This window comes from Canis lupus, chromosome 6 (assembly GCF_048164855.1).
Source record: "Canis lupus baileyi chromosome 6, mCanLup2.hap1, whole genome shotgun sequence".
Classification (NCBI taxonomy): Eukaryota; Metazoa; Chordata; class Mammalia; order Carnivora; family Canidae; genus Canis; species Canis lupus.
The window spans coordinates 38,933,056-38,949,368 of record NC_132843.1 but is presented as its reverse complement, the minus strand read 5'-3'; the positions used below and the strand labels follow the sequence as shown (position 1 = coordinate 38,949,368).

The window sequence follows — 16,313 nt, the reverse complement described above, 5'->3', positions numbered from 1 at the left end:
GAAACACCCAGCAATCCGGGACGTCGGCTCCCGAGCCCCTCCAGCGCCCTCCGAAGACGCCAGCGCGACGGCCCCTCCCCTCGTGACGTCATAGACACGCCCCCTCCGGGAGGACCCACGTTCACCGCGGGGCGCGGACGGCGTCGCTTGAGCACGTGCGCTTCAGTGCGCACACGGCGGGGCAGGCTTGAAGACCTATTCAGCGTGGTCCCCCTAATGTTTGCAGGGTTGGGGGCACGCAGCGTGAGGCTCACCTCGGGGCATTTCAAGACGTCACCCCCCCAGAAGGAGAATGGTTCTGTCCTGGTGACGTCAGGCTCTGGGCGGGGCCGGGCCGTTCCCTGCCCGCTGCCTTGGGCAGCGACCCCCGGGCGGAGCCACGTCTCCCGTCGGCGTGCGGAGGCGGCGGGCGTGGCCGCGGAGGGCCCTTCTGCGGCTGCGCGGGTGTGGTCGCAGCGCCGACGCGGGCGGGAGTGGGGTCTGCCGCTGGGTGGCTGACGCATGGCCCCGCGGGGAGGCGCCCCGTGCCTGGTGCTGCTGGTCAGCGGGAAGAGGAAGTCCGGGAAGGACTTCGTGGCCGAGGCGCTGCGGAGCAGGTGTCCGCGGGGCGGGGCGCGCGCGGCTCGGGGTGGCGCCGGCGGGCGTCCGGAGCGCAGACTGCTGCGGGGCGGCCGACTTCGGGGGAGGAGGCGGGGAGGGACGTGCCGGCCGGGAGCCCACCGGGTCCCAGAGCTCCCTCGCCGGGCGCCGGGTAGGGGGCTGGGCAGGAGCGCCTTTTCAGTTGAGGAAACCAGATTCCGCTTTTGTCTGGCTCCCCGAAGTGAGTCCGCTGCGCCCTACTCCGCCCTGTCCCTGGCCTCAGCGAGGTGCTGTGGGGGGAGTAGCTCTTCCGGGCCGGGGCGAGGGGCTCGACGAGCTGGGCGGCCCAGGCTGAGGTCTCCCCGAACTCACCCAAGGGACCCGCCACCTTGTGCCCCGAAACACGGGAGCCAGATAGTGGCCAGAGGCACGGCCCGTGCAGTTGCACCTGGGGTCAGCCTGACTCCCCCACCTACTCGTTTTTGATCTTGCGCAAGATTCTTACCCAAGGGCATCTCAGTTTTGTCATCTGTGAAATTAGGGGAATGATAGGCTGCTTGTAGGGATTGCAGGAGTTATGCACCTTAAGAGCTTAGAACAGTTCTTGCCTAGTAAAGATACAGGAGCTAAACGGTGGCTGTTATTTGCATTTTACCCGAATTGGCGTCAATACCTGCAGTGTTGTTTTGTGAGCGTCAGTTCTCAACCTCCGGTTCTTGTCTGAATGGTGGAGTGCCTGTCTCATGAGTCAGGATTGAGGAGCATCTGGGAGCATCTCAAAGGCAGGGCAGGAGCCCTGTGTCTTAGGACTGTGTTACCCACGTTTACATGCAGCACTCCACCTGTGGCTGGGCTACACTGAACAGGGGAACAGATGGATGATTTATGTGTGATGATCATGTCCATTGAGACCCAGATGCTCTGGCTGTGAGAGGTTTAGTCCAGGGGCCCAGCAGTAACTACTCCGTCCAGAACATGGTCTGGGACGGACGTGCACTACTGTAATCGTAATTTTATTGGTTTTACTTGTTGATTTCAGGAGTCTTTCACATTCCAGTTTTGTAATAATCTTGTAGGAGAGAGGACAGAAAGTACTCTCCCCACTTTCTAGGTGAGGAATTAGAATCAGGAAGGATGAGTGTGATGAAGTTCCATGGATACCCCTAGCAGAGGCAGGACTTCATTGGGGTGCCTGGCTGGTTCAGTCATTAGCGCCTGGGATTCTGACTTCATCTCAGGATCATGAGTTCAAGGCTTGTGGGAGGCATGGAACCTAGGAAAGGAAAAAAAAAAAGAAAGAAAGGGGACTTCAGTTCCCTGTATGTCAACCAGGGTCGTGAAAACTGGGCTAAGTGGGTTTGGCTCTCCCTGTCGTGTAGACTTGGCGCCGATGTCTGTGCTGTCCTCCGGCTCTCTGGTCCACTCAAGGAACAGTATGCTAAGGTAGGTGGTGCTCTGGTGCATCTGGTGGGTGAGGAGCCAGCTTACAGGCTGCAGGGTCTTTACGACCACTGTTGGCAGGGGGTGGACAGCTCTCCATATTCTGTGGCTCCACCTTTGGGGGGCATTTTCACCCTAAGCTGGTTTCCCATTGTCATCACTCACTTCAGGCCACTCCCCTAGAGTGTGTACAAGAAATCATGTCCAGGAAAGGGTGTAGATGTGAGTTGTCAGCTCTGAGGCCAAGTTATTAGTAACAGTCTGGAATTCTTCCTTTAGAAATGTAATCGCTTGGGTTGTCAGTGTACGTTGTTAAGTGGAAAAAGCAAGATGTAGAAGGGTGCATATGGAATGCTACATTTGTATAAAAATGGAGAAAAACTGTAAATATATTTGCTTATCTATTCAGCCACATAGTAAGAATTTGTGGGGGTACTGGCATGGTGTTCACTATTCCTGGTCCTCGGGATGTGTGAAGCCAGGGCAGGATAGCAGGACTGTGTCCTTGGATGCCTCCAGGGAGCAGTGGTGGGAGAGAGCTTTTTCACTGTCAACAATATGTATCTTTTGAATTTTGAACCATGCAGATTTAAAAAAAGGATTATAGAAAAATAAACGGGACCTCTTAAAGCCCTGGCTTTCATATAGAGAGCCTGGAGGGTGAGACCAGCTTCCCATACTGTGTGGAGCATTCATTGCTTACATTTCTGTCCTTGCTTCTGGGTGCATCGGTTCGCGTACCTGTGCTCATGGCCCCTTGGTCAGTTGGCCTGGGTCTGGCCTTCTGGGGCCACACAGAATGAATTTGTCTTCCCCCTTCCATGCATCAGTCCCATATCCATGGGCAGTATGCCGCTATACCATTCAGTCTTCTCCCACCAGCTAAACCCATTTGTAGCATGGCAGCCGGGGCCGGTCCTGGGGATAACAGGTGCAGCCATTTAAAAAATTTTTTAGTAGGAACGTTTCCCCAGTGAAGTTGGATGGAGAAGTTCCTTGTATCCAGTAGACAGACTGGGAGGGACTCTGATGGAAGGAGGGGTGGAGGGGGGATGCTCAGCCTACCCATGGGGGCCTGGGTCCTTCCAAGAACCCCAGGGCTCCAAGGAGCAGTTAGAAAATCTCTGATCTACCTGCAGAATTCCTAGATCAGCCCCCACTCCAAACTGATGAGCCAGGCTGGTGTGGGAGTTGGGTAGGAGTTTGCATTTTTTGTTTCAAAGATTTTTAAAATTTATTTGAGATAGAGTAAGAGGGAGAGAATGCACACAAGTGGATGGTGGGGGGCAGAGGGAGAGGGAGAAGCGGACTCCTCACTGAGTAGGGAGCCCAACATGGGGCTCCATCCCTGGATCCCAGGATCATGACCTGAGCCACCCAGACGCCCCAGGAGTTTGCATTTTTAAAACCTCAATAGGTAACTCTGATAGGCCAGCCTACCACTACATCTCTCACTCCCATTTCAAAAACAAATCCTGGATGCCTGGCTGGCTTAGTGGATAGAGCCTGCAACTCTTGATGTCAGGGTTGTGAGTTCAAGCCCCACATTGGGTGTGGAGCCTATTTAAAAAAACAAAACAAAACATCTGGCAGCCTGGGTGGCTCAGTGGTTTAGTGCTGCCTTCAGTCCAAGGCCTGATCCTGGAGACCTGGAATCGAGTCCCGCGTCAGGCTCCCTGCATGGAGCCTGCTTCTCCCTCTGCCTGTGTCTCTGCCGTTCTCTCTCTCTCTCTCTCTGTGTGTCTCTCATTAATAAATAAATAAAATCTTAAAAAAAAAAAAAACCCCACCAAAAACAAAAAATCATGATGGGAAATATAATTGAAAAGCAGAACGTAATGCTCCTGGTGGCTGCTTTTCATCTGTGTTAAGAGTAGGTGGAAACTAGTCTATAAACGAAGTGGCTGCTGGCCTCACCCTAGGAGCAGGGCACAGGAAGGTGACTTGACCTGTGTGGTCTGGCCCTTCAGTTTGCAGATGAAGAAGCAGTCCAAGAAGGTCTACCTGCAGTGAATTAGTAGAGGAGCTGGAACCTGCCCCCTTCTTGCCCTGGGGTTCCCGTCGAGGGTCTGTCTTGCAGTCAGTGTCCCTGGTGGAGGGAAGGCCAGCCAGGGTGGTCTGAGCAGTCCCTTGTGTCCAGATGGATGGAGTGATTCTGTTTCCAGAGGTGCCAGGGACTTAGGGGTGGGGGGTGGGGGGAGCCTGGGACAGATGATGCCCGGGGGGTTGGGGAGGACACAGCCTGCCCTGCTTTTAGGTTTCCCACTTTGGTTAAAGGCTAAGCCTGTGCCCAGGGGATGCAAACTAATTTCAGGATTAGTTTAAGCCAGAAATAATTGGGAAGGTAAGGCTGTTGCAAAGGAGAAAAACCACATCACACATTTTCAAGACAAACCGAAGCAATTTCTGGATTACCCCAGTCTTTTCTTCCATCTCCTGCCATTTGGGATTTTTTTAGTTTCTAGCCCCGTTTCCCTACAGACATGGTCCTGGTGGCAGCCTCTTGGTCCTTGCATTGGGACCCCCTGCCCTGGGGATGGGATGGGTGGGGGCGGAGAAGGCCTTCTGTTTCAGGAGAGAACCGAGGTTGGCTGCTGGCGGTGCAGACTCTGTGTGCTTTGGGCAGGAGCACGACCTGGATTTCCAGAGACTCCTGGATGCCAGCGCCTACAAGGAGGCCTTTCGGAGGGATATGATCCGCTGGGGGGAGGAGAAGCGCCAGGCCGACCCCGGCTTCTTCTGCAGGAAGGTTGTAGAGGGTGTCTTCCAGCCTGTCTGGGTGAGTGGGCTCTGTGGCAGCTCTCTCCATCCACATCTCCACTGCCTTCCTGTCCTGCTGAATCTCACCGACGTCTCCTGCTCTGGCCAGGGTGTTGGCTCTCCGCCCCTGTGGTCCCTTCACTACAGGTAGCCAGAACGACCTTTGAAGAACAAGACAGGTTACTCCTCCATGGAGCACCTTTGTCCCTTGTTCTGTTGGACCACATTGAAATGCTTAGCGCAAACCTCTAGGCCTGAACAATCTGGTCCTGCTGCCCCGTTGGCCTCCCTAGTCCTCAGGCTGTAGCAACATCAGCCTCCTCTCTGTGCCCCAAGTTACGCTCCTTCTGGAGTCAGGGCTGGCCTGCGTGTTCCGCCTGCCGGAGATGTCCCTTCTCTCCCTCTACTGGGTGCACTCCAGCCTGCCTGGCTTACTTACGTGGTGCCTCCACAAGGAAGCCTTCCCTGATACCCGAGCTCTAAGTGATGGTTGCTGTCTTTTGCTCCCATGGCACCTACTCCTCTCCTACCTCCTCAAGGCAGCTGGTGTTCTCTCCTTGCACCTGGCCTGGCTCCCAGTGATTTGGGCGCACCCCAGTGCAAACATTGTAATCAGGGTGATTACATTATAACTGGCTGGAGGGAATTAGGCCCTAAACAAATAGCTTATGGGTGGGGATCACTACCAAGTTGCAAAACAGACAAGGGCTCTGGGGAGGGCGGGGGTGCTATCTGGTGTGGGTATCAGGACCAACTGTGTCTGTGCAAGAGGAGAGGCTGTTGCTAGCAGGCCAGCTCATTGGAGGGGACAGACATGGCTGCGGGGTGGGGGCGGGGGAAGGCACAGGAGAGAAAGCAGAGGCTAGGGCGCCGGTCTTCCCGGAGGCGAAGGGGATGCGGGGACATGGTGGGATCTGCACAGGCTGCAGGGGCTGCACAGAGACAGGAAGGGGTTGGGGTGGGAGGGAAGGCCTCCCTTAGGAGGAACACCAGAGGAGATGGCACCCAATCAGAGAGCCTAGCCTGTGCCTGTCCCTGAGAAGGCCAGCTGGCTGATGGGGAGTGAACGTGGGAATCTGGTAGGAAGTAGGTGCTAGATCATGCAGGACCTTGTAAACTAGGGGTGGGCTTTGGGTTGTCTTAGAATAATGGGAGGCCTTTGAGAAGTTTAGGGCAGTGACCTGACAAAATCAGACTTTTTTTTTTTTTAATTTTTATTTATTTATGATAGTCACAGAGAGAGAGAGAGAGAGGCAGAGACATAGGCAGAGGGAGAAGCAGGCTCCATGCACCGGGAGCCCGACGTGGGATTTGATCCCGGGTCTCCAGGATCGCGCCCTGGGCCAAAGGCAGGCGCCAAACCGCTGCGCCACCCAGGGATCCCAAAATCAGACTTAAATTTTAAAAAGCGCTGGGGAGCAGGGACCAGTTAGAGCATCTTTGTTTCGGGCCTCGGTTTGTTCATCTGTAAAGTAATTATGTTGGACCTGCTGATCTGACCCCAGATCCTGCGACCTCTTCAGCTCAGCAGTGACCCCAGAACATGGCATGTCTATGGCGGAGAATGTGTGGGCCAAGTGGGCTGCCTGCAAGGGGCAGGGACAGTGGGTGAAAGTGGGGAAGGGGTGACACCTGTCTGGGTTCTGTAGCCCCTCCCAATCCTGTGCCTGTGTCCCTGCTTATTTGGAGTGGGGCCGGGTCTCCTGCCACCTGGGGTCACCCTGTCCCCCAGCACTGTGTCCTATTGGTCACCTGCCTGTGTCTCTCCCCTGCAGCTGGTGAGTGACACACGGAGGGTGTCGGACATCCAGTGGTTCCGGGAGGCCTATGGGGCTCTGACACAGACCGTCCGTGTGGTAGCCTCGGAGCAGAGCCGACAGCAGCGGGGCTGGGTGTTCACCACAGGTGAGCTAGGCGTGGCCTTTGTCCTTGAGGCTTGGCACTTGGGCCGGCCACCCGATGGTAGACCAAGGCCACCCACTCCCACGCTTCAAGTCTTCTATTCTTCTATTCTTTTCCTAGCTGGCTCTGGGGCAGTGAGCGAGGGGTTATAGAAGGGAATTTGCGGCCAGGGGCTCCGGACTGCCCCCACATCAGAGACGAGTGGGATGGGGGTGGGTGTCCTTGGGGCTCACAGCTCTATGACCTTGGCCTGGGGCCCTTCCCTGGGCTATCCTCTCTAGGCTGATGGGACCTACCCCTGGGTCCTTCACCTCTGCTTGCCAGCCTGGTGGGTCAGAGGGCAGGCCTGTTTGATGAACAGAATGACTGTGTGCAGCATCCGTGGTGCAAGCCTGGGACCTGCCCCATGGCTTCTCTCATGCCTGAGGTCCTGGGACCTGGGGAAGTACAGGTCCAGCAGGCACCCCTCTGTCCAGCTGCTGTCCCCTCGGGATTTGCTGCAGGGCGAATGATCTCACCCTACGGTCAGTGAACCTGCTCCGCAGACAGGCGGGTGGAATAGCTCATGCTGTATCCCCAGAGGATTGAGTCAGAGATGTGGGCATGGAGTCCACACCCCAGCTTCACATAAAATGGAGATAGGTGGCCCTGCTGGGTTCTCTGTGGTTTCCAAAGAGCCAACCACTCTCTGTAGCCAGTGGCCAAGGAAGAGCAAAGTCAGTAGACACTCTGGGGGGGTCTCAGGTGGCTCTCTGGAGGCAAAGGGGGCAAGCTCATGTGGGGCCAGCAGGCCTCCATGCCCAGTGTCTGCCCAGATGGACGGGCCCTGACCTTCCCATACTTCCTGTACAGGGGTGGACGATGCTGAGTCCGAGTGTGGTCTGGACAACTTTGGGGCCTTTGACTGGGTCATTGAGAACCATGGGGATGAGCAGCGCCTGGAAGAGCAGTTGGAGAAGCTGGTAGTGTTTGTCCGCTCCAGACTGTAGCTCCAGGTCCTGTGAGCACTGGGGCCGCCCTGCCTCTGCTGGGCTTTGGTCTCTAAGGCGGGGGAAAGACAGAGGGCCTGGGTCTAGGTTTCTGGGGGCCCGGCAGACATCAGACAAGTCAAGACACCCCCAGGGACCTCATTTCTTTGTACAGAGAACAGTCCCGCCTCTTTAGGAGGAGACTGGAGGGCAAAAGGGGGGGTGAACTGGCTGTGCTTGACCTTTGTCCATGGTGCCAGGCCTGTGAGCCTGTGCAGCCTGGCTTCCCTGTCTGGATGTGCTCAGCCCAGGGCTCCTTTGTGTACTAATAAACCACCTTGGAGCACACGCTCAGAGCTGGTCTCTCATTTCCCGGATGCCAGCATAGCCAGCGTGCGTTCAGAAGGGCCGGGGCTGTCTCCACCTGGGCTTGGGCCATGCAGGCAAAGGGTCTGTGTGGGAGGCAGAATGGGGGTCTGAGAGTCTCGTCTTCTTGGAGGGCTCCACCACCAGAGGCTCTGTGTTCCACAGAGAGTGCCACCAGCAAGTACCCAGAGGGACCGAGTTATCATAGACGCCAGGGACCTAGAGATCAATGGACTCCTCATAGCCATTGTGTGGCCCTGGGCAGATCATATTAGTGCATCCAGCCTCAGTGTTCCCATAGGGGGCTTTGGATTTGATCCCTTTTATTTATTTTATTTTATTGTTTTAAAAAAATTTTTATTTTAGAGAGCGAATGTGGTGAGGGGCAGAGGAAGAGAGAGAGAATCTCAAGCAGACTCCGTGCTGGGTGCCAAGTCCAACACAGGGCTCAATGTCATGACCCTGAGATCATGACCTGAGTGGAAACCAAGAGTCGGTCGCTTGACTAGCTGCGTCACCCTGGCTTCCTGAGGAGAGTCCTTTCATCTGCACTTAGCAGGTGCCAAGAGCTCAGAAAGGGAAGGCCACCTGCTCAGGATTAGAGGGTGTGTTGGTGCCACCTGACTCCTGACTGTCCCAGACCTCGCTGAGCACTCAGCTCTCTGCCCTCTTCTTCCTCACTCCTCTGTCCCTGCTAACTGACCTGTGATGTTCCCGCCCAGACCTCCTCCCTGGCTCTTGTGGGCGCCCGGCACCATGGGCTCCTCCCTGTCCACTTCTATTTCTCCCTGGAAGGTGAACTCCCTGATGGCTGGCTGTGTCTGTCTGGCAGTTGTGACCGTGGCTCCCAGAGGTGTGCTGGCTCAGTGGGTGCTGGGAGAGGGCATGCTCATACGCATGTTGATGTGTGCATAATCATGGTCTGCAGGATGCGATTCTCATGCCCCAGGAGGCTCTGTTGCCCATCTGGTGCTGAGCTGGCACCAGCTTGGATGCTCCTGGGGCTTGTTCCACATGGAGACTCAGCTCTTAGGGGCTCCTCTCAGTGGTGCTGGCAGAGGTCATGAGCCACCCCTGCCCTGACCCCGACTGCTTTCCACTCGATCCACGTTGTGACCTAAAGAGTTTACCGCTGTGATCACCAGACGTGGCCCCAGTGATTTTGGTCATTTCCGTGATGGCACTGTTCAGAGGCAGGTGCAGCGGGTCCAGCTCCAGGGGTGTGGTTTCCATGCAGCAGTGGCTGTGCCTGGGGGGTGCGTGGGCGGTACTCACCTGTATATGCCAGCCCTGGGGTGTTATGAAGTCCCAGCCTTCTCTCTCTCTCTCTCTCTTTTTTTTTTTTTTTTAAGATTTTATTTATTTATTCATGAGAGACACAGAGAGAGAGGCAGAGACACAGGCAGAGGGAGAAGCAGGCTCCATCCAGGGAGCCCGATGTGGGACTCGATCCCAGGTCTCCAGGATCATGCCCCGGGCCGAAGGCGGTGCCAAACTGCTGAGCCACCCAGGCTGCCCCCAGCCTTCTCTTGAAGGTCCAAGGTGTCCCTTGGCATGGCCTTCAGGTTCCCTGGTACCTTGCGGTACATGTCTGTCTGTCCCATAGAGTAACAGCTCCTGAGGATTGAGCCTGTGTCCTCACCTGGTGTCCCCACTGCCTGGCCTGGTGACAGCAGGAATGAGTGACCATTACTAAGTGCCTGTCAGGCCCCAGATACCACATGATATGCTTTAAATATATATTCTATTTAAAAATTAAAGCTATTTATTTATTTATTTATTTATTTATGGGTTTTATTTGTTAGAGAGAAGGAGCTCCTAGGGAAGGAAAGGGAAAAGCAGACTCCCTGCTGAGCAGGGACCACCTCCACCCCCAACCTCAGACCTGGGGCTGTGATCCCAGGACCCCAGGATCACAACCTGAGCTGAAGGCAGTGCTTCACCCACTGAGCCACCCAGGCGCTCCCTAAAGGACTTTAAGAATTAATAAAACAAAGAATGGGTCAGAAAGTATTGATTGGACTTGGAGCCCTCACGTGCTGGTCCAGCAACCACAGCCCCGGTGGTAGTTCAAGCCCCATGTTTTCAGGGTTCATGTTTGCCACATGGCAGTGGGTGTTCTCATTCGCACTGACCCGGGGACAACCTGAGGGCCTATGGGTACTCCAGAGGTGGCAGAACCAGCATGGGGCCCGTAGGTGTGCCCGGGAGCCCTGTGTCTTGGCCCCTTCCCCAGCAAGTGTCTCCTTGGACCAGAGAGTGGCCATCCCTGCCCATGCCTGAGCTCAGAGCTCAGGATGAGTGAGCCTGTTGAGGGATCGCTCATGTTCTTCCTTCTTCCCAGCTTGATAAGATGGGATCCACACATAACACTGTGCAAGTGTACAGTGATTTGAGGCACATATGTCCTGTGAAATCAGCACAAAATAAGGTTGGTTATCCCTGTCACCACACATAGTTGTCATGTGTGCATGCCAGGGTGTGATGGGGGTATGTGTGTGAATGAACCACATTTTATTTATCTGTCTGTGTGTGGATGTTTTGCTGTTTCCATGTCTTGGCTGCAGTGAGTGTGGGGATGCGACTGTGTCCTTGTCGTCTTGCTTTCCTCTCCTAAAGATGCGTGCCTAGTGGTGGGATTGCTGGGTGACCACCAGTGCACAGTGAAGGAGGCAGGGATGGAGCAGAGAAGAGGAGGAGGGGCTGCTGGGCCTGACACATCCCTCTTCCCCATCCCCAGGAGCCCTGCTCACCTGGCTCCTGGCTCCGGGGATTTGGAAAGCCTCTGACAGTTTGGCAGTGATGCCTCCAAAAATGGGGGGTCCCAGTGGCTAACCAGAGTCACTTCTGCTGTAGTTGAAGTTCTTCTGTACTTAAAAAATCTGCTCTTTGTCTAAGTATCAAAATCAAGAATAACTCCAACTGTTGATTCTGTGATGATGAGGGCTTTAGCTGCTTTTTAGAAATTTTGTTAATTTTATAATTTTTAAAATTTAAATTCAATTTGCCAACATAGCATAATACCCAGTGGCTTTTGCTGCTTTTATTTCGAGGCATTCTCCACACCCTGCTAGACTTTGCTGATTGTGTGGTTATGGTATAACAGCATTGCTATGAAGTTGTTTCTTCTATCATGTGTGTATTATTTTAACAATGTTTTGTGGCATTAACATTCTCCTAAAATTTTTATGCCATTTCTAAACAGCTTTATTGAGATATAGTTGATATGTAGTAACTGCATATTTAAAACGTACAGGTTGATAAGTTTTGACATTTGCATACACTGACAAAACGATGCCCATGGTCACGGTGGATACCCACCCGTCACCTTCATCCCCAGGCCACCACTGATCTGCTTTCTGCCTCCATAGATCACTTTGCATTTTCAGTAATTTTACATAAATGCATTATCCAGTATATATCTTTTTTTGTCTCATTTCTTTCACTCAGCATAATTATTTTGAGGTCCATCCTCATTATGGCAGGTTTCAGTAGTTCATTCTGGTTTGTTACTGGTATTGGGATGAATATTCTGCAATAGATCCATTCACCTGTTGATGAACATCTGGGTTGTTTCCAGTGTTCGGAGGTAACAAATAAAGCAACTATGAATAGTCATGTACAGACTTTTGTGTGGATCTGTGCTTTCATTTCTCTGGGGTACATGCTTCCTTACCTGTGCATGGAGCAAGGGTGCGCCCTCCCCCCTCCATGGAGGAGGAGGAGGAGGAGGGGTGCAATGTCCCCATGCAGGTTCCAGTCTGTATGGTACCGGACAAAGAGGGACTAAGAGGCATTTGGGTTGGGAGGGAAGCAGCAAAACTGCCTGTTCTTAGGTGACCTGTCATCTATGTGGCAGGTCGGGTGGAATCTCCAGGAAAGCTGCTAGAGCTGGTAGGTAAATTTAACAAGATAGGGTACAAGGTCACTTTATACGAGTCCACGGTATTACTATTCATTTGTAATAAACAATCAGAAATTGGAATAATGCAATTACAAAAGAATAAAATGTGAAACCAGAATGAGTCTGATAAAAGACATGCGTATTGGAAACTAAAGTGCTGCTGGAAGACAAGACCTTCATGGACAGATGACACCAAGTCCATAGGATTCAATGTGAAGATACTCCTTTCCCCAACCCCCCTACTCCCTTCCCCCCACATCTCCCCTTCTACCAGGTCCCCCCTACCCCTGGTTCCCCCATCCCCCTCTTCCCCCCCAAGGCGTCCCCTCCTGCCAGGTGCCCCCTCCCCCCAGGTCTCCCCCAGATGCTCCCTCTCCTCCCCTGCAACCACCAGCTTGTTCCCTACATTTCTGGGTCTGTTTCTGCCTTTTTTTTTTTTTTAATACTTTTTAAAAAAAAATATTTTTATTTATTTATTCATGAGAGACAGAGAGAGGCAGGCTCCATGCAGGGAGGCCAACACGGGACTCGATCCTGGGACTCCAGGATCACATCCTGAGCCAAAGGCAGGCTCAACCACTGAGCCACCCAGGCATCCCTTTTTAAAAATATTCTACCAGGTGAAACCACCTGATACCTGTCTGAAATGTGCTGACCTCAGGTGTACATTTCCACCACTTCCTAGTCAGTCCCACCCTCTTGGAAGCACAGATTAGTTTTGCCTGTTCTAGAATTTTGCATAAATGGTTAACATCTAATTTTAAAACATGTTTATTTTTTTAATTTTAATTTTTAAAGTTTTCTTTTTTCATTTCAGAGAGAGAGTGCATGTGCATGAGTGGCGGGAGGAACGGTGGGGGGAGGGGCAGAGGGAGAGGCAGGCTCCCCCTAAGCAGGGAGCCCCACATGGGGCTCCATCCTGGGACCCCGAGATCATGACCTGAGTCTAAGGCAGAGGCTTAACCGACTGCCACCTAGGCACTCCTTGAAACATGTTTATAATAATAATTTATTTAAAAGATTTAACTGGTTTACTGCACTTTGGTCCTTTCATGGAAGTTGAGAAACCTCCCCATTTTTGAATTTTGTATTTTAATTCCTCTCCAGACAGTTGATGTACCTTCAGATAGTTTTTTTTATAAAAAGTGTCTGGTCAATCTCTTTTCTGAGCCCCAATGAATGACAGGATGACATCCGGTTACCAGTACACCTGGACACTGCCTTGGCTGGCATGGGATCATGACCTGGTTCCATTGTCTGCCACAGTCAATGTCGCCAAGTCTGAGGCCACCTTGAGTTTTGTTCCTTGGCAGGTAATCTCCTTTCTCCATCTGGATGCTTGTGGACATTTTTTTGTTTCACCTTCATTTTTGAAATTCACATTCTGGCATCCAAGGCAGAATGTGGATATATCTTAGGAGGAAAACATTGGTGCTCATTGTTTCCTATAAAGCGATTCTGAGTAATGAGATGGACATTGGCCTCATACATCCATGTGCCTGCCACCACCAGCAGTCACCTTGGGTGACCGAGCAGGTTTTTCAGGGGTGTGGCCTCTACCAGGTGTCTGGGGGCTCTCTGCATTGAGGAGCTGATCCTAGATGGTGAATTCTCACCCCCTACGACTGGATTTGGATTTTATTTATTTTTTTATTTTTATTTTTTTAAAAAATTTTATTTATTATTTATGATAGTCACACACACAGAGAGAGAGAGAGGGGCAGAGACACAGGCAGAGGGAGAAGCAGGCTCCATGCACCGGGAGCCCGACGTGGGATTCGATCCCAGGTCTCCAGGATCGCGCCCTGGGCCAAAGGCAGGCGCTAAACTGCTGCGCCACCCAGGGATCCCTGGATTTAGATTTTAGAAACAGCCAAGGAAATTTGGTGCTAAATTCTGGTGAAGGGGGCCAGGTGAGGCATGTACTTTTCAGCAAGAATAAATGGTGCCTGTAATGTAACAACGCAAAAGCTTCCTCCACGCCAGTTTTTAGAGAGGAGTTTTATTTATTTATTTATTTTAAAGATTTTATTTATTCATGAGAGAGAGAGAGGCAGAGATACAGGCAGAGGGAGAAGCAGGCTCCATGCAGAGAGCCCGATGTAGGACTCAATTCTGGAACTCCAGGATCACGCCGTGGGCTGAAGGCAGGCGCTAAACCCCTGAGCCACCCAGGGATCCCCAGAGAGGAGTTTTAAAAAGTTGTTTCAGCATCCATGCCTCTGTGCCTTTGTGTATGCTGTTCCTGCTGGGAGTGCCCTTCCTGGGGCTCAGGCTTGCACCTGTCACCTCCCCAGGGTCCCTAGAATGCGTTTCCTCCCTGCCTTGCTGCTCCATGAGCAACACGGGAAATGGTTTTCTGCTTTTTGAATCTGGTGCTAGTAAATTCAGTGAAAATGGAGAATTTGGGAAGTGTTGGGAAACAGTGGCATTCTGAGCTCACCACCTTGAAGTAGCCAACATTCCCTGTGGCTGAATTTTAGCGCTTAACCGTCTGTATGATGTAAATACTCCTGCTGCTGATTGCAGGCCACGGACAAATGGAGTCTTGCAGGAGGGCGCGAGCATACTACTGTGACAGTCATCCCCACACCCCCCCCCCACTTTCCCAGCATGCGGGTGCTGTGCTGTCTCTGCCGCACTGTCCATGTGCTGTGTGTGTGTCCCGTGCACCCATCGGGTCACACTCCTTGTCCCACAGCATGTCCAAGGAGGCCCAGACCAAGGGGCTTCTCCAAGGGGGCAGAGCTTTCTTGTCTATTCGTGGGTTGTTCTGTCTGGAGCTCGCTGCCACCCCTGTGAGGAGCCACACAAGGCTGTGCCTCCCGGTCTTCTGTTCACTGGTGTTGGGGCAAGGCTGCCTGGAGGGACCTGAAGACTCTGTGCTTGGCCCAGGACATCCCTGTGGGCAGCAGAGCCATGACTGGCGCTGGCTGCTGTCATGTTCGTGTGCGACCTGATGAACGGGTGACAGGGAGCTGAGCAGCCTTCGTTGTAGGGGGTCAAAGGCTGCTTCCTGCATGGCCCAGTCCAGGACCTGGAAGGGCCCTGCTGCCTGACAGCCACGTGCAGTGATGAGCCCCTCTGTACATCTCAGGGGTTTAGCCTTTTCCTTCTAGGTGGGTCCAGAGCACATCCAGACCAAGCTGAGTGCCTCAGGAGCCCAGGTGAGGGCAATGAGGGCCCCCTAGGAGGTGAGAAGTACGCCTGCTGCCAGCCTCTGTTTGCCTGGCATAAATGGCTTCCAGTTTCAGGGGTGGTGGAAGGGTCTGTGTTAGGTCTGTGTGGCAGCTTTCCGAGGGGCCACCAAGGTGTGCGATGTCACAGATGTAAGTATGACGGGCCTTGAGATCTTGCTCCAAATCCTTCACTTGCTGATGAGGAAGCTGAGGCCAAGGGAGGGGAACTGGTGTGCTCAGGGTCATAGAACAACTGGTGGCGATGCTGAGACAAAGTCCCAGGACTCCCACCCGGAGCTTTTCTCCTGTTCTTCATGTCCCCGAGAGAGCAGGAGACCCGTGCCCTCTACTGGAGGCTGGCAGAGGACGTGCAGTTTGAGCGCTTTGGAGCATGACCTACTTTCTGGGCTTTTCCAGACTTCCCTGAGGAGGCCAAGGCCACCTGGCATGTCCTGTTCAGGTAAATCAAGCCATACCAGGGTAGGGGGGGTGGCACAGGGTCACTTCCCAGGAGGGAACACGCCTGGTGTGCTGGGGGACGAGGAGCAAAGAGACCGGTGCATGTCCAGGGCTGTTGGTCAGGGCTGGGACCTGGGAGGTGGAGGCCCGGCCTTGCACGAGGCCTCTGTTCATCTGGGCGTTGAAGCCGTCTGCTAGCAGTGTTCCTTGTCATAACAGCTCTGGTGAATTTGCAGACACATCTAGCCCTGAGCCAGCGGCACATGGGTCCCTGGGGGCTCCTGCAGCAGGGGCTGGCCGGTCCTGAAGAGGACTGCAGGCCTGGGCCGGGTGCTGTTCCAGCATCCGTGCTTAGCGCCTGCCCTGTCACCACTAGCGCCACAGTGGGGAGCTCACACCTTGCTTTTGCCACGCGGGCATTGCACTTTACTGCGCGCGCTCATGGGGATGATTTCATTTCATTCTCATGATAGCGCTGTCCTTGTTCCCATTTTGAAACGAAGATACAGGGGCACGGAAAGGTGAAGGGTCTCTGCAGAGTGGGCGGTCCGGCTCCTCACCTGCTCGTCCTGCAGGGGTCTAGGGACTGTGACTGTCTCCCCCAGGTCCCAGACCGTGCAGCCAGAAACGGGGGTGGGGCTGGAATTAAGCCTCTGTTCCAGTTTTCGTGTTCCCCCCTCCCCCGCCCCCAACCTGTGGGCATGTGTGGGGAAATGAATTCTACTAAGCAGTCAAGGAAAACACAGAAATAGAGAA

At 53.5% G+C, this 16,313-nt stretch overlaps 1 protein-coding gene across 34 annotated transcripts in view; it reads left to right on the top strand.

Moving 5' to 3' along the window:
* The first annotated feature begins 344 nt into the window (after positions 1 to 344).
* The window catches only part of PMVK (phosphomevalonate kinase), a 36,681-nt gene continuing 20,712 nt past the window's right edge, over positions 345 to 16,313 (top strand). For 14 of the 34 annotated variants that reach the window (XR_012032661.1, XR_012032658.1, XR_012032659.1 and 11 more), the window contains exons 1-4: positions 411 to 596; positions 1,959 to 2,022; positions 4,646 to 4,798; positions 6,555 to 6,684. Coding sequence is in view for 23 of the 34 variants with exons in the window: in XM_072829722.1 (XP_072685823.1) it covers positions 502 to 596; positions 1,959 to 2,022; positions 4,646 to 4,798; positions 6,555 to 6,684 (442 nt within the window). In the remaining 11 variants the exon portion in view is untranslated. Of the gene's footprint in view, positions 597 to 1,958; positions 2,023 to 4,027; positions 4,187 to 4,645; positions 4,799 to 6,554; positions 6,685 to 7,533; positions 7,998 to 15,430; positions 15,493 to 15,515; positions 15,559 to 16,313 lie in introns of those variants that run through there. The other 20 variants (XR_012032663.1, XR_012032665.1, XR_012032662.1 and 17 more) reach the window with 9 other exon arrangements.